General features: G+C 40.6%; 3 protein-coding genes across 4 annotated transcripts; 1 reads left to right on the forward strand and 2 right to left on the reverse strand.

The window, feature by feature from the left end:
* Window positions 1-575: 575 nt before the first annotated feature.
* LOC149941176 (histone H2A deubiquitinase MYSM1-like) lies at window positions 576-2,879 on the forward strand. 2 transcript variants are annotated; one of them, XM_090177811.1, is made up of 10 exons: window positions 576-709; window positions 773-866; window positions 940-1,047; window positions 1,118-1,353; window positions 1,414-1,577; window positions 1,644-1,733; window positions 1,797-1,969; window positions 2,031-2,217; window positions 2,275-2,657; window positions 2,714-2,879. In XM_090177811.1, the coding sequence occupies exons 1-10, from the start codon at window positions 669-671 to the stop codon at window positions 2,813-2,815; spliced, it is 1,578 nt and encodes a 525-aa protein (XP_090033937.1). In that variant the 5' UTR covers window positions 576-668; the 3' UTR covers window positions 2,816-2,879. The 2 variants fall into 2 exon arrangements, with proteins under 2 accessions (XP_090033937.1, XP_090033938.1); XM_090177812.1 differs by having other exon boundaries at window positions 2,275-2,642.
* A 2,581-nt stretch (window positions 2,880-5,460) lies between these two features.
* On the reverse strand, window positions 5,461-9,495 carry LOC149941177 (uncharacterized). Its single transcript, XM_090179426.1, has 3 exons — window positions 9,290-9,495; window positions 6,859-8,157; window positions 5,461-6,814 (listed from the first exon to the last, which is right to left on the reverse strand). The coding sequence occupies exons 1-3, from the start codon at window positions 9,493-9,495 to the stop codon at window positions 5,461-5,463; spliced, it is 2,859 nt and encodes a 952-aa protein (XP_090035552.1).
* Window positions 9,496-11,901: 2,406 nt separating this feature from the next.
* On the reverse strand, window positions 11,902-22,204 carry LOC149941178 (cystathionine gamma-lyase-like). Its single transcript, XM_090177481.1, has 11 exons — window positions 21,895-22,204; window positions 20,103-20,184; window positions 19,927-20,022; window positions 19,082-19,191; window positions 18,889-19,011; window positions 12,995-13,052; window positions 12,853-12,930; window positions 12,641-12,793; window positions 12,399-12,573; window positions 12,190-12,328; window positions 11,902-12,132 (listed from the first exon to the last, which is right to left on the reverse strand). The coding sequence occupies exons 1-11, from the start codon at window positions 22,108-22,110 to the stop codon at window positions 12,115-12,117; spliced, it is 1,248 nt and encodes a 415-aa protein (XP_090033607.1). The 5' UTR covers window positions 22,111-22,204; the 3' UTR covers window positions 11,902-12,114.
* Between the last annotated feature and the right edge of the window lie 90 nt (window positions 22,205-22,294).

Raw genomic sequence — 22,294 nt, forward strand, 5'->3', positions numbered from 1 at the left:
AGCTTTCTTACTGATAGATAGCGCCTTATAAGGATAGCCTGCAGAAATTACGCGTTTCTGCTAGCTGTCAACTCCGTATTCACTCCCTTTGAAATATTTTATCTAGACCTTTATATACGTTTCCTATATCTATGGGTGAGCCCGAAAGACCTAAAAGCTTGGAGGAATAAAACAAGTATACAGGAGTTGCGGAGAGCTGCGAAATCGGTTTCGTCAGTGACCGTGAACTCGCGCGAGACGGAGGGGTTCAAACGCGACTAGCGCCAACTGCATACGGAATTTTGCAACTATTATCGTTTTATATCATTGTTTTCGCGTCGTCTGGTTTGTTTTATTCCTCCAAACATATACGAGTCATTTTGGAAAAAGGCGCAAAGAATTTAGAAATGTTTCAAAACAAACCAGACGACGTGAAAACAATGCTATAAAATGATAATAGTTGCAAAATTCCGTATGCAGTTGGCGCTAGTCGCGTTTGAACCCCTCCGTCTCGCTCGAGTTCACGGTCACTGACGTAACCGATTTCGCAGCTCTCCGCAACTCCTGTATACTTGTTTTATTCCTCCAAGCTAAAAGTACGAGATGACCAATTTTTTGAAGTACTACCGCCCTCTAACAGCGGTTTTCTAGAACTTTATATTTTAATTCTCAAATTCTCAATGTAAATAATGGATGATGATGAAATTGATATATTGGGGAATGATGATGGGTAATATTCAACTTTTATTAAAAAAATAAACAATTCCATGTTTAAAATATAACAAAAATGTAGGGATTGTCCTACCCAAATTTTCACCAACTTTCCAGTAGCAGTGGAGACAAATGAGTGGTGTTTTGAAGAAAAACAGCTGTTTCAAATTGGCTATGTAAATATATATCGTAAACATATCTAAAAGACATTTACATGTAGTGATATCAAATTATTAAACCATCTTATAGGAAGAGTTTGGTAGTAAGTGGAGCAAAATTGCTAATTTGATCCAGTCAAAATCGGCAAATGAAATTCAAATTTATGCCAAAAACTATCTAAGAACGGAGCCACAACATGTTAGTAAATACGTGTTACCTAAAATTTAACCAATAACATTATGCAGATCTTATTTGGCTTATCCTTCAGACTACTGTAGATGATCAGAAAGAATCCTTATTCTCTACTAGTGAAATAATGAGGATTAAAAAAATAGATGATGATCAAGAGATAGACATTGGCTTTGATATTGGTTGCTCAAGCTCAAATAATTTGCCAGAGAACATCATTATTGAAAGTTTAGATCCTTCCAATAGTATTTCAGATGAAGAAAAACAGATTCATACAGAATTTTTCTCCGGAAATACAAAAAAATCTCCAGAAAGGTATGTTAGCCCATAATTATATTTGAGCTTATTTCATGTAACTTTTTTTTATGTTATTAGATACATAAGAATCAAATCACACATTTTAAAAGCCTGGGATAAATGTAAACCTCAGTACTTATCAAAATTAGCGGCCCGAAGTGGTTTGCGTAATTGTGGTGACATCAATTCTGTGGGGAAAATACATTCTTACCTCGAAAATATTGGTGTAATCAATATAAACTGTAAACAGTTACACATAATTGAAGGAAACCTAAACAATCAATAAAACAGTTCATTTAAATATTAAGGTGACTTACTAAAAAGGAAAACCAGTACTAAAAAGAAGTCTGCTACGCTAAGTCCCAAAACCATGTCATTAAGAAAAAGAAACCCCGCTGGTAATAAATATATTTTTGTGACAAATCTTAATATATTAAATAAACTTGCTATTGCCTTAACAGAAAATAAATTAGAAAATATGGAAATGAAGGATAAAGGAGTAACAATAGAGCATGGAGAAGATGGAAGTGAAATTAATAGGATGATTCACATAGAAAAAAGAATTAAAATCAGTTCATCTAAGAAAAATCCTTTCCAACTTGTGTCTTGCTACACTTATAATGAATTAAAACCCGTAAATATCAATACTAAATGATGTACCATTATTGTTAAATAATGTTACTGGTACTTTTTAGCCACCTTTTGAGCTATCAGTTGACCTACAAGCTCAAATACTAGCTGAAACTCATTCTTATCTCTTTGCAAGTGAAGTTATTGGCTTATTTGGAGGTAGATATAACCCCGATATTTGTCAACTTGAAATTCAGTTTGCTGTACCCTGTAAAAGCTTAAGTACTGGAGTAGAATGTGAAATGGACCCTGGTATGAAACTATCTAAGAGTACATTTATATTGAATTTTAATAGCATTTCTGCCATAGTGTCCCAGAGTGAAGCCAGCGAATTAATTCAGTCTATGGGCTTAATAGTGGTGGGATGGTATCATTCTCACCCCACTGTCCCACCAACTCCCTCATTGAGAGATTTGGAAACGCAACTAAAATATCAAGAGATGTTTGAAGCACAAAAACAGCAGCCATTCATTAGTTTGATAATTAGCCCTTTCATTGAGAAAGCTCCCTTTTCAAAACTATGCTGGTGGTTTTTAGAACCTAAATCTAAAGGTACAGACAGAGAACCTTATGAAATCAATGGTACTTTTACAAATACACAAAAACTGAACATAGTGGTAGATGAAATTGAAAAATTGGCACATATTGAAAAGGATTCCAGGCAAAGAATAAAGAAGGTTAAGACAGAAAAGGTGCGTATTAAAATTCGAACATTTCAATTAATACTGATTCAATGTCATCTTTTTAGTTGTTAAATAGTCTCAGAATGTATTCTGCTAAGGCAGGCGTTGATGAAAGGATATTTGAGCAAATAGAAAAAAAAATTAAACAGATTTTAACAAGACATTAAAGATATTTTTACCATTACACCTGAAAAATGCATGTATTTTATGAAAAGCCAATTTACGCTGTCATTGTAAATAAATATTTTATTTAAACATTTATTAAGAACGTTTATTTATTTTAGGGCATAATAAAACCACAAATGTCAAAAATTTTATGGATAGTAGTCAAATACTGATAGACTATATAGGAATTTACATTACTAACGCGTGCAGGTTAAAACAATTAGAAATGAATTGTACACCGTCCCTAACCAGTAAAAACTAATTATTTAAGACTATAAATTAGTCCCGTATGGGGGTGAAGTTAACTACAGCGGCCTCATTGACTTATTATTATTATTCAAAGAAGAAAGGGCTGATTGAGTCTGAGAAGACCGCGAGCCCGGCGAAGACACCATCTGATTAATCAGGGGGAGGTATGTGTAACGGCCACGCCAACGGGGGGATACGTGGGGACAACCGTGGCCGAAGTATTCCGACCACCCGTTGGGGGATTGGTGGTCGTCCTCACACGGCCATCCACAAACTCTGCCTCCCGGACGCCTGGGATAACAGGAGTGAGCCATGTAAAAACTCTGACCAGTTTTCAATTAAATCTGATGTTTAATAATTAATGTTAAATTTAGTGTAAAATGATTTGTTTAATTTAGTCCTTTAAAATTATGTTTATATAATTTTGTGTATGTGTGTATTTTGAAATGTGTCCCTTTTTAGAGTTGAAAGACGGAAAATCCAATTTGTAAATAGCTATTGTAAATATCTTGGGTTATTTTTAGTGCAGGTGGTGGAAAATTTGTTCGAATGTATTGTATAGCCTGCAAGAGCCGGGTTGAGGAATGCGTGACGTAGGTGGAAAATCCCTCGCTCGCTCTCGCGCGCGGTTCCCGACAGCCCGGCTCTGGCAGGCGCGGCCAGGGGCAAGACCCCCTGGACCGAGGTTTCCTGAGAAGAAGACCGATAATAAACGGTCAAATGAGCAGATCACCCTTTTCCTCTATCAAGAAAGGTAGAATTTGTAAGCGCCCAAATGGCGACAGTTTTTTAGTGGTTTAGCACGCTGCCAAATGCAGCATTTCAAGTCCAATAAATGAAATTTGTTATTGTTGATTTTATCTACGTCGTAATTTCTCTTAAAGTAAGACAAATTCCAAACTAGCTAGCATGTTTCAGTCCGTGTTAGTTAGTAAACACAGCTCTCCCAATTAAAACCAGAGAAAGGCCAAGTCCCCTATCCACCATATTCTTCAAGCCACTTCTCCCGGCGGCCTCATTGACTTTTATTTTTATTTTGCTTGCGGCTGATAGACCTTGTCACGTAGATAGCGAGGGTATTTTTATTTTGACCGCAAATGATTATTTAATTTTTTAATTTAACGTTTTTTGTTGTAGTTATTTTCATCGTGTGTTCGCCGACAGCACATGTTTTTCAGTCCTAATAATTTCCGTGATATTCCGGTAGTTTATAAAATAAATTAAAAGTTTTGTTAATATTGGGAAATTTCTAGGTGTTTTGTATTTTTTGGCCGCAAACGCTTATTTCATTTTTTAATTTAATTTAAAATTTTGCACTTTTTTTGGCCTTTCCACGTTTTTTGTTGTTATTATTTAGATAATTTAAAATTATATACTTGATGCGTAAGGCTTGGTACTGTCCTCTAGGTCGTGTTATAGATGGCCCATAGCTTTTTTTAGTATGGGGTTGGGGAGGCGCCGGGCGCCAATTGGTGGATTTTAAAATTCATTTTGCGCGTGAAAATACGCCGCCATGTTAGGGTATAAAAGCAAGTAAATAAGCCTGCTATACCTCATAATGTAAAGGTATTGTCGCGTAATTTTGAAATCGGTCAATACGGGGAATTTGAAAGTTCGTCAGGCGCCAATACGGGGAATTTTAAAGTTTTGTAAATTCTTCGAATTTAGTAACGTCTTTTACGTGTTTTGGATGTAATTATCTTCGTCGTGTTGTCGCCTACACCGCGGCTTCTTACTAACCGTTTGTTTCGTTTTCCACTCTTTGTTTCAGTACGTAGACTAGATTATCTTTGGTTTCAGTCTAGGAGCAACAAACACAAGGAGAACGCAGCTAGCCTTTAAACACGCTAACGAAGGGTTGTGTACGAATTTCATTTAACGAGCGTCACGAGCCTTTACGCTGAACGTTTTACGGGCGGGGGGGGGGGAAGACAATTTCCGAATTTTCCCTTTCCGACGGCAGCAGGCGCTAAAGCGTCTAGCCAATGAAAAACGTACACAACAAAATCCACGACTTTTGACGGGTTGCGTTCTCCTTGTGTGAGGTGTTGGGTTTGTTGCTCCTAGGTTTCAGTTAGTGTTACTTTTACACGTCTTAGTTTTGAGTACGTGTTACTTTTCAGCAAAATAAAATTGGAAGTTTTCACTCTTTGTTTCAGTTCGTGTTAGTTTTACACGTCTGAGTTTTGAGTCCTCATTTTTGTTACTATTTCAGTTGATACGATTTCACTAATTACTTTTTTTTTCAAAAATAAGAAAGACTTTATTGGTGTATATGGCAGCGGAGGCCTTCACACCATGTACATCATACAGAATTAGATAACAAATTTAAAGTAAATACAAACAGCGATAAGAAGAGAAATAAACAAACAAAAAAAAACTATTGGACTCGGTAAAGTTAACGAATGCCAAAGGCGCGAAGCAGAGTACACACGTCCGAAATAATCGGTAATACACCTCGAGAAAAGGCCAAACGGAGACCCGATACAGAATGGAGAAAGTCACCTGCAGTAAGCGACGCCAAAAACGAATGGCGGGGACCTCTAGAATCCCGACAGTCAAAAAGAATGTGGTGAAGCGTCTCTATCGCCGCGCACTGACCGGAGCGACACACTGAAGACGTTCTTAAGCGAAAACGGAAAAGAACCGCAGCAGTTGGAAGCCGTTCACAGTTAACACGTGCTACTAACGAGTCTTGCCAACGTGGCAACCGAAGACCCGCAATACAGTCCCGTGACGGATCAGTCTTGTACCACCCGACGCCCCGAGCCGAAACAAAGTGGTTCCATGAAACCTGCCAAGATTCCGTAACCAGAACCGAAACCCGTGCTTTAAGGTAGCTTTTGGTGCGAGGCAAAAAAACCATAGGCCGCGCTGGATGGTCTATAGCCGCTACTGTGGCACATTTGTCCGCCATCTCGTTCCCCGGGATACCGGCATGAGCCGGACACCACAATAGTTTAACACGCCCGGGGTAACCGTGACAGAGGCTCCGGAAACGTAGCACTTGAGGGTCAGGGCCGTCCCCCAAAATCATAGCCAAGGCCGATTGTGAGTCGGAGCATACGACAATGTTCCCGAGACCTTCACTGCGAGCGAAAGCCACCGCTTGATTAATGGCAAAGAGCTCCACCGTGTTAATCGGGTGGCCCGGATCCACAACGAACGGACGAGTGACATCGCGATCAGGAATGCAGAAGCTGGCGCCGGCACAGCTGGAGACACCCTGGAGGGAGCCGTCGGTATATATGACCACGGAATCGCCGGCCATTGCATGGAGTTCGAAAAAGAAGAGCTGGCGCAACTCGACATCCGAGAACTCGGACTTTGAAGAGCTCAGCCAGCGACAGTTGACGTCCGCCTGGACAGGGGTCCAAGAAGGAGGGGAAATCAGGCTGGGAGAAGGAACCAGATCATGAAGCCAGTCAAGATTAAGAGCGACAAGTTGACGCCAGTATTTGAGGATCGTTGGAGTATTATGGATCGTCCAGATGTGTTCAAAGTGACTGAGAGTGGCCACCGAGCCATTTATGTAGTGCCTGTAGTAGTCGGGAGCATCGGCGGCGGCGGCCAGGTTGACAAACTGCATACCCAGCAGATCTCTACGGTGGGAAAGCGGCATGATCGCCGCTTCAGCTTCCATTAACTGAATACTTGTTGACTTGGGAACACCCAAGATGACACGAAGTGCAGCATTTTGGAGACGGTCCAAGCGCCGTAAGTGGGTGACAGCCGCGGAGTTATAGACGATGCTAGAATAATCGATCCGGGAGCGAATAAACTGCAAATACAACACCTTGAGGGCGCGGCGAGAGGCTCCCCAGTATGTACCAGAAACCGCCGTTGCATGGACGATCGATATAAGGCATCAATGTGGGCGCGCCAGGTCAGTTTATGATCGAGGGTAACACCGAGGTAGACAAACTGTTCCACCCTCGCCAACGGAGAGGTCCCGAGTGAAAAGTAGATATCATCGTAAAAGGCCGCGCTTCGTTTGCGGGAGAAGACCATGTATTTGCACTTAGACGGTTGAAAAGTGAGGCCCCATTCGCTACAATACTCCACCATATTGTCAAGTGCAATCTGTAAGTGCTCCTGCAGAGTGACGGCATGAAGACCAGTAACCCAGAGCGCCAGATCATCGGCATGCTCACCGTGTAAAACGCCCACTGGGCAAGAGTCCGTGATGTCCCCGAGAATGACGTTGAAAAGCGTTGGGCTAAGTGAACTCCCCTGCGGCGCGCCTCGATTGACCTCAAAAGTGTCCGATACCATCTCCCCAACACGTATCGCCGCCGTTCGTTCGCGTAGAAAATCTGCCAGCCAATGGAAAAGGGAGCCGGACAAACCCTTCGCCCGAAGTTTTTCCAACAGGGCATCATGGTGAATGCTTCCAAAAGCGTCTTTCAGATCCAAAAAGATAGCCACACAAGAGTGTCCCCTGGCAAGGGCCAATTGAGTATCCTGCACGAGGCGCACTAAGTTATCCGTGGGCCGCCTGCCCTTACAAAAGCCGGATTGGGAAGCCGGGATGACAGCGTTGTCGTCCAAGAACCAAGTCAAACGACTCAGCCCCAGTTTATCGAAGACCTTGCCAAGTGTCGGAAGCAACGAAATTTCTCGGTAGGAAGACGCCTTTTGGGGATCTTTGCCCGGCTTGCAGATCGGGTGCAAGATAGCGTATTTCCAAGCCTTTGGGTAGGAGCCCGCTTCCCACAAGGAGTTATATAGCTTCAAGAGGGATTCGCGGAAGAGCGAGGGAGTGTTCGTCAACATCAGATTGGAGATATCGTCGGCGCCTGGAGCTGTGTTCTTGAGGGACGACAAGACCGTAGCAAGTTCCGCAAACGAAAAGGGTGCGTTATACTGGGCCCCCTGAGGGAGGTCAACGACCGAAGGCTCGGCTAAAAAACGGCGGGTTGGTGGAAGATGACCAGCGGCCTGGGCGGAGGTGGCCAAAATTCTCGCTACATCAACCGCATTGTTGTAGGTGTGTCCACCATCAACCAACGTGATGGCTCTAGGCGAGGTGGATCCTTTCATGAACCATTTTACTTGTTTCCAGACTTGCGTCAGGGACGAGTGACCATTCAACCTATGACAGTACTCTTGCCAGCTTTTCCGCTTAAGCGATTTCACGTGGCGCCGAAACTCGGCTGAAGCCTTACGGAATTTGATGTATACTGCTGTGTCTTTGCTGCGAATAGCCCTCCGCCTCAGAGCCGTCACCTGGTTAGCCCGCGTAGCGCATGAGGCATCCCACCACTGTGGAGAACGAGGCTGTGAGGCGGGGCCAACCACCCTCTTCGGAATATGCGCCTTGGCCGCGCTCTGGAGAAGAGACGTAGTCCCTATAGGTACGATTCTAGATGGCGCACCGTCAATTATCAGAATGGGGCTGGGGGGCGCCAAAAATGTGGTGTCGGCGGATACACGACGCAACTATTTTCCAGAAAAACGTTACTAATCCCCTAAAATTTCCCCTTTTTTAAAATTAAGTTAATTAAAAAAATTATCACTTCGTAATCTACGCGTCAAGTAAAAGACAAAAAAAAACATGAGGCCGCTGTAGTTTAATTTTGCCCAGTAGGGTATGCTGTTAAAAAAACTATTTTAGATAAACAAATTAAAGATGACTTCTGTAGCTTACAGCATATTTCAAGTCATCAAGCAGATCTTCGTCAATTCTGGCACTTCCAACTTACAATTGTTAGTGTTGGTGCCTTAATTTAACGGTATAAGGATGAATTCACACAATTGGTTATGTAAGGAGTTCGACCTAAACGAAAAGGTTGTTGGGGGAACGAGGCTTTTTTCAGTGACCTGTCGAAACCTTTTAAGGTCCCTCTCCTTCTAAGGCGTTTTCAAACCTTCAACGGGGCACTAAACACCAACTGTTGGAAAGCTATCGGCAAGGTAGAGGAACCGACTACCATCCGTTGGATTTTCCAAATGGATGGAGAGTCTGTCAACACCCCTTAAGGTGGAAGGTCTGGACAGGGGTATCTTTAAGATACTCAACAATCCAAACCAAACAAAAATTGTAAATGTTGCAGAGTGTAATAAAAAATTGTACCCAAGCCTAACCAAACAACTCGGAAATTTCAGGATTATAGGACTTAGGGCCTCTGTTAAGTGATGACTAGGAAGAGGACACACTGACAGGACCTCAAGTTTAGTCTTCACCCTATCGGACCCTGAAGAGGACCATGATAAAGTGGCTCAACCAGATGGGGCAATAGTGAAGGAGACTGGTGGAACTAATCAAACCAGCAGGAGTGGTGTGGTATCCACACTCCCCGCTGGGAAGGGCGGTTACACCGGTCAACCTCCAAACTAAGGTGCCTCCGCTGTACTCTGTAGAAGGCTTGCTAAGGAGCAAATTGAAGTTGCTCTTATTCAGGAACCCTGGATTGCCAATGGGAAAATCCATGGTCTTAATAGTGCCGATAATGTCTATTATGACTATAATTCCGTTTTACCCAGAATTTGTGTATTGGTACGCAAGGACATTCATGCCCTTCCGCTTTCAATCTATCACTTATAGCCGCCTTACTCTAGAAGGTTGGGTAACGTGCCTTCGAAAGCCTTAGAACGGACTACACAATAATTATCCTATTATAATAAGAGACTAATACTTCTTAGATATTCCCACCAAGAGAAAGGAATGCAACCTTGCAGCCACTGGGGGAAATACTATAACTGACAAGCAGGCTAGCTTGGAGTTAATCACTCCCCTACTAACTCCTGACTTCTACTTTTCTGTTTCTCTCTGCTCTGATTATCTCCTTTTATACTAACCCCACTCTGGCGCCACCACCGGTGCCCTTGGGAGTTAGGCGTGATAAGATAAGGGCCTGGCCATTTGGCCTACAAACCATATGGCTGCCACTGACCATGTTGGCTACACACTTTAGGGGCAACGCCGTGGTTAAAATCATCTCCTATATACTACTGACGGGAATGAAGAACTCACGCTGGCATCCACTTACTTCCCTTACGATGATGCTCTGCCCCCACCATCACAGGAGGTGACCAAATTGGTTAGCCACTGTGAGCGGTCGGGAAAAAAACTCCTATTTTATTGTGATGCGAACGCTCACCATGTTATTTGGGGCAGCAGTGACTGGCATTATCGTGGTGATAAACTAATGGAATACGTGGCTATAATAGCAAACTTCATATTCTGAATATTAAAAATGATCCCACTTTTGTTACGTAGTTGTGTACAGAAAATGTCGCAGCTCTAATTTCTGATTGGCATGTGTCAAGTGAACCGTCATTATCAGATCACGGACACTTTTGCTACACCTTCGAGATGACACTGGTTCAGGTTAATACTGAACTTCGGCTTCGTAATCCCAGGTGACACAAATTGACCTGGTTATAGGGAAGATCTAAATCGGTGTTATTCTAGACAGCAAAGTAACTTGTAAGCCTCATCTTAACTTCATAGTTAAGAAGGCTAAGATGTTACTTTGGAGAACCCGAAGTGCAGTAAGCAGGTCATGGGGACTTAGCCCCAAAGTGACCTACTGGCTGTACAGCATGATCATCTTACCGTTGCTTTCTTATGCTGCTGTGGTCTGGCGGCCTAGAGTACGAATAATCGAATTAAGACTGCGCAGTGTGATCTTCCCACCCCACAAAGGCTTGCTTGTGTCAGCATCACAGGAGCTATGAGAACAGCCCCAATTAAGCACACTTCTCTAAACATTCTTCCTGGTCATCTTTTTATAGTGGAAGCTGCTGCTTTGGGCGCCTATAGGCTCAACCAGAATGGTTGGTCGAGGGCTAATATTTGGGATAATAGCCACACCAAGATTTACCGTGAAATCTCCAGTCAGTTACCTGTCTTTTTAATGCGTTCTGATATTATAGCTACTTAATTACATTTTAGTAAAACTTTCGATAGTTATTTCCCAATCCGCACAGAGTATTCTAATCCGAAAACCCTCGGTCTTACTAGTAATCTCGGCATTTAAGAAAGACCTCGTGTTTATGGTAGCGTTTTTCAGTCAGAAATTGCCACCATTTGCTTCTATGTTGACTTTGTGTTAAAATGAAGCTTCATGGCAAGGTTATCCAAATCTATTCGGATAGTCTAGCGGCCCTCAAGGCTCTCAATCAATTTAACATTTTTTCTAAATTGGTTTATAGCTGCTTGAATCTCCTCTCGGAGATAGGCTCCAACAATTAAGTTCAGCTTTATTGGGTTCCTGGTCATAGGGGGTTCTATGGTAATGAGAAGGCTGATGTTTTGGACAAGAAGGGGGCAGAGGCTTGGTTCTTTGGTCCTGAACCTGCCCTTCCTATTCCCTCTAGCATAGTGAGCGGACTTAACTCAGATTCCATGACTGGCTGTCAAATCAAGCCTTGGCTTGAGATGGATGGTCAATTGGCCAAAGGCAGGCTAAAGAGTTTATCTCGGGCCCCTCTAGGCAGACAGCAAAAGAGTTGCTCTCGCTCTCCAAGTCCAACAGGTTGGTCGTTGGCCTACTTAACAGACATCTTTACTTGATTGGAATCAATCTGTAAGGCTTGTCAGGTTTAGGGGGAAACGTCCTCTCATGTACTTTGTAGGTACGATTATTACGTGGTGCAAAGGTTCGAGCGTCTTGGTATGATTTCTTTAACATGTAGGCCAAGCGGATTCGCCGTTTTTTTGTCAGAAATTGGACTTTTTAAGTCGTAAGTTCTAGGGTTTCACAATGAACCACTGGTCAAAGTGCTCGAATGGGCATATCTCTTGCCCTTCTACCCACTCAATATTAAGAATAATAATAATACCATTACACCTGAAAAACGCGTGTATTTTATGAAAAGCCAATTTACGCTGTCATTGTAAATAAATATTTTATTTAAACATTTGTTAAGAACGTTTCTTATTTATTTTAGTGCATAATAAAACCACAAATGTCCAAAATTTTATGGTTATTAGTCAAATACTGATAGACTATAGGAATTTACATTACTAAAGCGTGCAGTTTAAAACAATTAGAAATGAATTGTACACCCTAACCAGTAAAAACAAATTATTTAAGACTATAAATTAGTCCAGCAGCGTTTGCTGGTAAAAAGAAAACTATGTTAGATTAAGCAATTAAAGATGACTTCAGTAACTTACAGCATATTTCAAAGCTTGGCTCAAGTCATCAAGCAGATCTTGCTCGGATTCTAAACCCACAGAAAGCCTAATTAAGGAGTCAGAAATTCCTAATGTCTTCCTCTGTTCTGCGGGAACGGACGCGTGCGTCATAACAGATCTAAAACAAAAAATATACGTAAAAGAAATATAATTTATGTTGCCCATTTTTATTATACATCGAAACTTACGGTAATTCAACCAGACTTTCAACGCTCCCTAAACTTTCAGCTAGCATAAATATATTTAATTTTTTGAGGAATCCTTCAGCTTCCTTAAGTCCACCCTTCAAATAACAGCTGACCATGCCACTAAAGCCAGAGCATTGTCTAAGGGCTAATTCGTGTTGAGGATGGCTTGGTAGACCTTAAATGAAAAGACTAGTTAGAATCTTTACTCAGATGTACGGAATATCATTTCCTCAATTAATTACCCGGATGCAAGACGGATTCCACCATGGGATGTTGCTCCAAAAACCTGGCTACTGCTAATCCATTACTCATGTGCCTGTCCATTCTAACGTGAAGTGTTTTAAGGCCGCGATTGACTAGAAAACAATCAAAAGGCGAAGGGACTGCGCCGATAGCTAGTTGAAAAAAATATGTATAAAATTGAAAGTATAAATATATAATTATATTCATGTACCATTTTGGTAAAAAACTAATTTTTCCGATAATTCTGCACTGTTAGTAACTGCAGCACCCATCACGACGTCAGAGTGTCCTGGAAAGAATTGTTGTAGAGATAAATGATCCTTCTTTTTGAGTTTTAAAAATTATAGACCCACCATTCATGTATTTGGTAAGAGAATGTATCACAATATCGGCACCCAGTGTCAAAGGTTTCTATGGAAGACAATGAATTATTTAGAACGTTTGAATATCCCGCCGGCTTAAAAGGCCACACCGACGTCAGGGTTATTTCCACGAGGCAACTATATTCTTATTTCTGTATTAGTATAACGCCTAGAGATGGCGTGGGACGAAAATAATCCCGATTCCGAGGGCGAAGCTTCAGGAGCCCTTCTACCACTAATAATACCGAACGCCCCACCATTTTTTGGATTATAAGTTTCTTAATCAAAAAACGATATTCTACGGTTAGATGTTTTTCCCAAATCGTCGCCCACTAACATAGGGTTTTCTTTTATGTAGTTAGTAATCGAAAGTATGGCCAGATTTGAAAGTCTGTCCTCGCCCATTGTTGTCCGAAGACTCGTTTCAATTCTGTTGAGAGTACTAAAACATCTTTCTGAAATTGTATTTTCCACGGGAATGCGCAGGACAATTTTATAGTACTTGACTAAATCTGGAAAGCCATCTTCCAACGTCAATTAAATACAGAAAGCAGTCGGTAACGGTGCTCAGGTTTTTGGATTTAATCAAATTTCTGGCTATTCCGATCTGACCTTTTAATGCATGTATATCAAAATTGATCCGCTTGTATGTTTTACAATGAGATATAACGTCATTTTCGTCAATGAAGGTTTGAGGGTCAGACGCGATTATTCCTTTGAAAAGGCCAGTGTTTTCAAAAAATCTAGATTTCATTTCTGATATAAATTTATCAATTAACTCGTAGTAGGTAGATCTCATCTTATCGATTTAGTTTTTGACTTCCATTTCTCGACTCCCTGTCGGGCACGTAATGACACTATGATTAGCCTCTTGTTAGGAATTATCTTCAGTTTTCGTAAACTTAAAGGTTCGCTGTTGCGCTCAGCCCCGGCGATAAGGGTGGATTCTGCCATCTTTGAAGCTTCTTGCCAAATGTTTTCAAATCGTTCAGAGTTTCTTACATTTTCTAACCTAGCTACTGTAGCTTCACAAATAGCAACCGCTTCCGTGAAAATGACTTTTGGACTTTGCAAATATTCCGAAAGAAAATTGGTAGCACCTAATACTTCATCTAGAACCACAATCAAGTTGCTAAAGTTTTGTAATTGAGTAATATACCCACGACTTTCAGCAAGCTGCCTCCTCAGATTTCCCGTTTTCAACCAAATTCTCTAATGCCAAAACTACCGAATTCAACCTATTTCTAAAATAATGGAGGCCCTTTTTTTTGCTCCACCACCTTGTGTTGTAGCTTTGTGGTATTTTAAGAACGACGTCATAATCCAGATCTTTCTGGGAGTTCTCAAAATATTCACTAATAACTGAGTTGCTTTGAAAGTTGTAGATGTCTTGAACTAAACCTAGCAATTCCCGAACTGGCAATATTTTGGAGCAACAGTCAACCAAAACTAAATTTAAACGGTGAGCGTTTCTATTATCACCCTGACCCCACTTACATGTCCACTGATTACGCTAGCCCCATCATATGTCTGCGCGACAAAATTTAGAAACCACTCTCCCTTAGAACACTAATTATAGCCTAACTAATGGCTTCAGAATCAAACTTGTACAAATCTGTATATCCTAAAAATCTTTCTACGACGCCTTTTTCTTTTCTAGAATACCTTATAGCATAAGTAACATAATAACAATAAGTATGACAATTAACGATATTTACAAACAAACTGATTTTCATAGTTATTGCGTAATCAAGATTTTTTCTCAGCACAGAGCCCTCTAGTGTCTAAAATACGCGAGACTTCCGCTAAGCCGAAATATCTGGTTTCCGATAGATAGGCTAAAATGATAAAAATTCAAAAAGTTTTTCTCGGCGCCACGAACTTATTTTTTTTATCACACGTAATTCGCACGCGGGCTTCAAAACAAAGCCAAAGCCCAAGCCCCACGCGAATCCAGAACGTGCTCTCCGATATTAGTCATCCAAAACGGTAAGTCGCGAGTCCAAGTCACAGCTTGAAGAGAGTATCAGTGCCGAAAAAAGGTTCGGTTAGAGAATTAGCATTAAAGCAATAGGAAGTGTCATACTTATTGTTATTATGTTACTTATGCTTATACAAACACTTAATTGTTCCACCCCTGAATTGTCTCTAGTTTCATCTGCAATTACTGAATAAAACCCACCAGATTCATTGACCTCTTGTACAATCATCCTCCTCACTAAATTTCCACTTACATTGATCAGTTCATTTTGAATTTTGCCATGAGTATATTTGGCATTGTTGGGCATGCTATCGCACTTGGCTTTCAAATCAGGACATTTTCTTTTTAGTAGATCTAAAATTTCAGCGAAGTTCCCCCTATTTCTATTTTCTTCATTAGATCTATGACCCCTAAGCGCTAGGTCTTGTTGAGCGCAGATAATTATGATTTCCACGTGTGCAGATAATACATCTCTATTTCTAATTACGTCAAGCCTATGATGGTCATTGACCTGAGACACAATTGAACCACGTGATTTAGTAGATTCTAAATAATCTAAGTATTTCTTATAGGATTGTTGGTGAAAAGATTTACGTGAACTAAAATGCTCTCAAATTTTTTCCAATCCGAAAACCCATCTACAAAACCCGTGTTTCTACTACTCAAAAAAATGGCAGCAACAAAAACAATAAACTATCCTTTACTACGGAGTATTCGAACATTTTATATTTCTCATACCAAGAAGAATTGAAACCTCGGTTTTTACCACCAATTAAAGTTTTGGAAAAGAAGTGATTTTAAGCTGAATGGGCAGACAATCCTTACTCAAACTAATATCAATCACTAAGATATCGGAGATCTCGCAAGCTTTAACGATTTCCTTAGTAGGACTAAAGTTTCCCTTAGTAGGACTAAAGTTTCCCACTATTTCAACTTCACTCAGTGCATAATGGTTTTCTGCAATACCTTGATTATAAGGTTCATCCCCTAGATCACCGATATCCCCTAAGGTGGTGCCGTGGGTATTAGCCTAGCTGATTATTATTATCTGATGATTGCAAGAAACGTTTCATTGCATCTTTCTGAATGCTATCTTCTAAGATTTCTCTTTTACGTTTTTGCCGTTTTTGAGCCCTCGAAATATGTTTTTTGCCGCTCATTGCTCAACTATTTTACTCTTTATTCAGTAAAATTTGCTTATAATTTATCGGTTTGATTTGTTTTGTCGATAAAAATTAAAAACGTAAAAACTTCTGACCAGATAAACCAAAATTAGATCACAATGAAGATTTTCGTGAATTGAGACTATTATCCTTTAAAAATGCTGTTTCAGTGGTAATTTTAACTAAATACTAACTGAAACTTTTTACTTTGTTTATATTTTAAGCAAGCGCATTAAGGCCTGTTTAAACTTCGATGACGAACAAGTCCGCTCTTCTCGCAAAAAAAAATCAAAACAAAATAGACTATAGCCTAAAATTAATTGACACATAGCTCGTTCTAACGCTCAATACGAAATGAAATGAAAATATGAAACTATTTAATATACTAGCTTGACTATTGACACATAGCGGCCAACGTTTGAGATTCTTATCTCAAAGAGTCAAAGTACGATCCCGCCTACTCACCCTCCTCCCTAAAATTGCAGGTGTCAACCTACCAGGTTCATGGTATATAATATAATATTGAGAAATATTTTATACAATGGAAAAGTATACTAGAGTTCGAGATGACCTTTGGCATGTACTCTAAACACACAGTAAACCTTCCTTTTCTTAAAAAAAACCAGGTTATTTTCCAAAAAAAATTAAGACCCAGGCTTTAAATAGGCACATTATTAACACATTTTGAGGGCCCTATTGGAAAGTTTTTTGAAATTTTGGGGCCCCCAAGTAGGCCCAAAATATTTCATCGTAGGCACGTGCCTACATGCGCCTATTGCTGATGACACTACCACTGAGTTGGGAATATTAATCTAGAGATTCAATCAATACGTCGGATTTCAGTATTTCGCGAAACAAGTTTTTAAAAATAAGAATACTGAAAACTTTATCATTCTACCCGTGGCGCCGTCTATCTCTCAATGGTTCGTTCAAATAAGACGTGTTTTCCGGCAAAAAAGATTTTTTTTTCAAAAATAATGGATGGCGCCACGGGTCATATGATAACGTTTTCTCGTCATTTTAGAGGAGACGGCACATTCGTAATTTTCAAAAACTTGTTTCGCGGGAAGCAGATCTCTAGATCTATATTCCCAACTCAATGGACGCTACTGTGCAGGGTTGCCACAGTTTTTTCACTTTCAAATTCCCTGACTTTTCCAGGTTTTCCCTGACCATCTCCGGAGGTTTTCCCTGACTTATTGTGTGCCATGATTTTGTATTTTTTAACCTATATTTCCCGGATTTTTAAACCCATAATCAAATTCCCTGACTTTTCCAGGAATTCCAGGTACCGTGGCACCAATATTTCGGATTAAGATGTCCCGAGTTTTCCATGTCTACTCTGACCATATCCAGAGGTTTTCAATTTTGAACTTATATTTCATCAATAATGTATCTTTTTAGTCTTGGGAATTACGACTATGTTGAGATGATTTTGAGCGTTGCTCCCAATCACCCACACGCTCGAAGAGGAAAGCTCCTGCCCACCATAAAGATAAATCGGCATTGAAGCGCACGCCGCGCCTGCGACGTTTTCCTCGCCCCTCTAGTGACGGCGGAAAATTCGACCAACATAATCATTCTCCCCAAATATAAATAAATACACTTTAAAAAATTTTCCCGGCTCAAATTAAATTTTCAGAGCGTTTTTAACAGCTTTAGCGTTTCCGATTCGGGACCCAAAAACTAATTTCGCGGATGGGCCCCAACCACCTGATCACTTGGAACGTCGGAGATCAAATACGTTGGGGTCCGTCGTCATTGATCTCAACCCGATCGATCGATAGAGCGAGGTAAATGGAACTATTAAGAGTCAAAAATGACATCGTTTGGTTCAAACGTACAGACTGAGAGCGTTGAAGAGCGGTTTCGACCCGTTGAAATCACGTGACTAAAAGTAGCAACAGTTCCCTATTTTCAATTTTCAAAATCCACGAGCCACCCAGAAGTAATTTTTCAACCAAGAAACCTTAGTATTCATAAAATAACCTAATTTTACCGAAGCTAAATTAATCAAAACAGCGTGAAAAACTGGACATAGATATTAATTCGCGAATTTGATAGACTACTTAAAAATAAACTAGATCACATAATACGCTACCAATGAATTGAGAGCCGCTGTCCGTAACTGCTCTCAACTCCCACTCAGATCAAGTAAATTTTACCCGTGATGTCATCATTTATGCGACAAACACTATTTTAAAGAGCATTATTTCGGAAGCTTTCGATCCAAAATTAGAAATAGAAGTTTTGTAATCTTTTCCTGACACCGGGTTATGCGCGATCTCGGACCACACGAGAGTCGAAATGGAACACGCTAAAAATAACACGGACAGATTCGAGTAAGCAAATGGAACATGAAATGTGATCGTAGATATCTCTAGCAATCGAGAGCCGATTCCAAAAGAGCCGTTATTATTCAAGAGAAGGGGCAAACCCCAAGCCCGACAAGGGCTCTGGTAATTTTTACAGGCTTTTGCCCCTATCTCGTTGGAGTGGCGGACCAGCTCGAGATTGGTCAAATTGAAAACACTTTTAGAACCCATTAATTTTCCAATTCTTTGACATTTAAAGCTAATTATTTTTTTAATTCCTTGACTTTTGTCTGTTTTCCTGGCCTGTGGCAACCCTGTCAAAAGGCGATTCACCGAGAAATTTGATTTTCGAAACGACCGTGCGCCTAAACATTTCTACTATAAACCAAAAACTACTTTGGTTTCGGGTGATTTTTTCGCACAAACCTGGAAATAGGCGGACATAAATGTGTTGTCCACCACCAAAAGGGCATCTCCCTTGATATCGGCTACAGCTCGAATGTCAATCAGTTTCAACGTTGGATTTGTCGGGGTTTCCATCCAAATCATCTAGATTAATAAAATAACTTTTATTTCGCCAAATTCTACACAATTTCCGTAAATCAAATGGTCTAAATACCTTAGTATTTGGCTTAACGGCATTAACTACATTAGCTACGTCTCTGGCATCGACGAAAGTTGTTTCAATTCCCATTTTAGACGCGCAAGTTCGAAAAAAACGATTGGTTCCTAAACATGGAAAAACGGTATTTTAATTTAATTAGAACCTCAATTACTCTTAACTTGGTCAAGGTTGACTTTATAATAGGAATAATATTCATTATATAGTATATTCACGAAATTTTCGTGACGCTCAACGCAACTCCCAACCCAGTTAGTGTTAATTGGAAAGGCATCACGTTTTGGCGTTCTGTAGTCGCGACTGTCTTTGGAATCAAGTATTAATTGAAAAATTCCAAAAGGTATATCGACCTTGATAATGGGCATAAAGTCAAGGTAGGAATGGTAGCCCTCCGCGACAGTTGAAACGCCATAGGAAATATTAATCTTTCGAACGCTCTTCCGATTACCCACGTACAAATATCATTTATATCGAGAAAAGTCGCTTATAACAGGTGAGGCTGATAAATGGGTTGCTATAGAGTAGCTTTATTAGACACTGTAGCAATCGATTTATCTAGTTTAAGTCTCAAGGTCTTTCGAAGCCAGCCATTCTAAAGGTTAGGTTCGAGAGACCTTGAGACTTATCTAGATTTACGCGGGTATTACTCCTTTCGGTTTAGGTGTGGCGTGGATCAAACTTATCTACAATATCTCCGAGCGGAATTTTTCTTTTCTAGTAAAACATTTTGAAAATTATGGCAAGTTGAAGAAGTGCGATAACCCTTTTAATTTCATTGTACCGTTGAGACTTTAAGAACGCATTAACTGAATGTAGGTCAAGGGAGAAATAGGCATTGTTACCTCCGTAGACGTCATCGCAGCAAACGATGTGATCTCCGGACTGGAGCAAGTAGGTGAGAGAAGCGGTGACGGCCGAGCCGGATGCGAAACAGGTGGCTGCAAAATGGATCGACATAAATTCAGAGCGTTCAAGTTATAAACTTCAATATAGTTAACGAATATTTCGCAGTCTTTACCATATTTGGCCCCTTCCAAGGACGCTATGCACTCTTCCAAGCAATTTCTTGTAGGGTTTCCACTTCGTGAATACTCGAAACCCTTTTAATTAGAGCTTAAAGTTATTTATTTTAAAACCAGGGGGGTCCTCCCCCCCCAAGCTTAGAAAAGTTGACAAATCTATAGAAGCCTAGTGAGCAAAATAAAAGTGCGTCCTACCTTAGAGTTTTGACTGAGAGCCTTCACCCCCCCCCCCCCCGGTCGAAATTTAGAAGTTCCAAAGCCTTGCCAGGTTAAAATCTGGGATAGGGTTGATAAATAATCATCCGACCGCCTCGGTACGCCACTGTTTCAAACAGGTTCTGACGGTTTCAATATGTGTCCCTTCAATTTTTATTTTAAATTACACGGGCTAAGTTCGTTTTTACACACAATCCCCAAGGTATTTGTGTGTACTAGGCTCACGTACAGTGTAGCCGATGCCGATGCCGCCGTATTCCACATAACTCTTTAGAAGAGTCAGTAATACGTCAATCATATGCCCGTTATATATTTTTGAAATCGAAGGCCGAGAAGTTTATAATTTTTCAATTTTAGTGGTTTTCGCCTTAAAAACTATATACTTTTTTTTAAATAAGAGCGACTTGTTTGAAAATAATATTTCTGAACTACGATTTTGGTTGCATTAAGAAATTTTAATTTTAAGTGAGATTTCTGGCCAATTCGCGGGACCACATAGCCCGCGGACGCACTATCGTCATATTTGAATTTCGTACCAATTAATAGAGGCGCCATCTCCAACACCAGGTAACTCAAAAAATTCATTTTCGATCAAATTAACTTAATGTGCAAGATTATTGAAATTTGTTCAAATTTAATATCTAAAATATGGTTAATAAATCGGGGGGGATTGTGTGTACTTTATGTCCGTGACATCTTGTTTATTATATTCTACAAATTGACAAATAAATAATGTAGAAAGTACTAGTAACCCATGTAGACACTTAAACTTGATTAAAAATGAGCAGGTTCAACCAGGACCGCCGAGAGCGGACACCCAGGTAAAACCATAATTCTGGGACCAACGGTTTAATGCATTAATAGGATGGGTTAAGGGGGCCCCTGCCGCAGGGTACGCCACTCAGTGGCGGACTGAGTCTAATATTTTGGGCTGCCAGAAGACAAAGGGCCCCAGCTTTAACAACTATAACGCTATCATTTGAGGGGCCTACTTCATGAACGGTCCGTGGGGCCCACCTGCCATCGGGCAGGTTCACTCTATGGCCAGTCCGCCACTGACGCCACTGCCCTCCCCCAAAGTTCGGCAATGTCAAAAAGATATTCGGGTTTCGATAAAGGTTCGAAGGTTGATCAAAGGTGTCAATTGAAATATTATAAAAAAATTTTTTCGCGAGGCACTACACCTTTGGCAAAAAGCCCTGTTTTAACGAGGTAAAGAATTTTAAAATCCTCTAATCTCGAGTTCAATGTACGAAAATTGAATATCGTTGAATCGCGCGAAACCTTTAAATGTGTCACTTTGAACGTTGGGTAACAGGTGTTTTGCTAAGGTTTCTGACGAAACCGAGATTCATTCAACATTTCCAATTATTGCGTCAGTTTTTAAACAAAACAACATAATTTTCCGCCACAAACCAGAAAATTAAACGAGAACACTATCAAGATAGCTGTATATAGTAATCTATTATCTACACAATTGAATTTTGAAAAACGAAACTCATGAATCTCGTTCGTCAGATTGATCTATTGAATCGGAACTTGATATTTTTAAATACAAAAATGGCGCCATACCGAATGTTTTCCCGGTGCGTCTTGTAGGAAGGTGGTTGCCATGGAAATGGGTGGAATAACTGCTTGGGATTTCCATTGGCGCGGAGACTGACCATCGTGGATAGTTCTCGTTTCGAAGCCTCTTGAATTGAACGCTAATTTTGATGGTGTCCCATTAATTTCGACACCGTTTTCCGAATGATTGGAGAATCCGTTAACGTCTACGCGGTTCGGCATGATTCGTACTTGGATGAAAGGTAGTTCTCGTGGCGATAGAACGGTAGAAAGAGGTGAACGCTTTTCTCCAAGCCGACTGATAAAATGAGAGAGTGCACGAGCCGAAGGCCGACTTTTTATATACGCGCGCCGCATTCTCCTCCCCCCCTCCCCCACGTCACAATGACGCAACGCTAGGTAATCG

Source organism: Leiobunum rupestre, chromosome 6 (assembly GCF_980474605.1).
Source record: "Leiobunum rupestre chromosome 6, qqLeiRupe1.1.hap1, whole genome shotgun sequence".
Classification (NCBI taxonomy): domain Eukaryota; kingdom Metazoa; phylum Arthropoda; class Arachnida; order Opiliones; family Sclerosomatidae; genus Leiobunum; species Leiobunum rupestre.

Excerpts from the sequence above, each read along its gene's own strand:
- LOC149941178 (XM_090177481.1), bottom strand. The coding sequence starts at position 22,110 with ATGCCGAACCGCGTAGACGTTAACGGATTCTCCAATCATTCGGAAAAC. Across the intron at positions 19,192-19,926 it reads CTGCGATGACGTCTACGGAG|GAACCAATCGTTTTTTTCGA; the intron begins GTAACAATGCCT and ends TTCCATGTTTAG. Across the intron at positions 12,329-12,398 it reads GAAAGTCTGGTTGAATTACC|ATCTGTTATGACGCACGCGT; the intron begins GTAAGTTTCGAT and ends TTTTTGTTTTAG.
- LOC149941177 (XM_090179426.1), bottom strand. The coding sequence starts at position 9,495 with ATGGATTTTCCCATTGGCAATCCAGGGTTCCTGAATAAGAGCAACTTC. Across the intron at positions 8,158-9,289 it reads CTTCACTATTGCCCCATCTG|GTTGAATGGTCACTCGTCCC; the intron begins GTTGAGCCACTT and ends GTACTGTCATAG. Across the intron at positions 6,815-6,858 it reads CCTCTCGCCGCGCCCTCAAG|CATCGTCTATAACTCCGCGG; the intron begins GTGTTGTATTTG and ends CGATTATTCTAG.
- LOC149941176 (XM_090177811.1), top strand. The coding sequence starts at position 669 with ATGGATGATGATGAAATTGATATATTGGGGAATGATGATGG. Across the intron at positions 710-772 it reads ATATTGGGGAATGATGATGG|GGATTGTCCTACCCAAATTT; the intron begins GTAATATTCAAC and ends ACAAAAATGTAG. Across the intron at positions 867-939 it reads AGCTGTTTCAAATTGGCTAT|GAAGAGTTTGGTAGTAAGTG; the intron begins GTAAATATATAT and ends ACCATCTTATAG.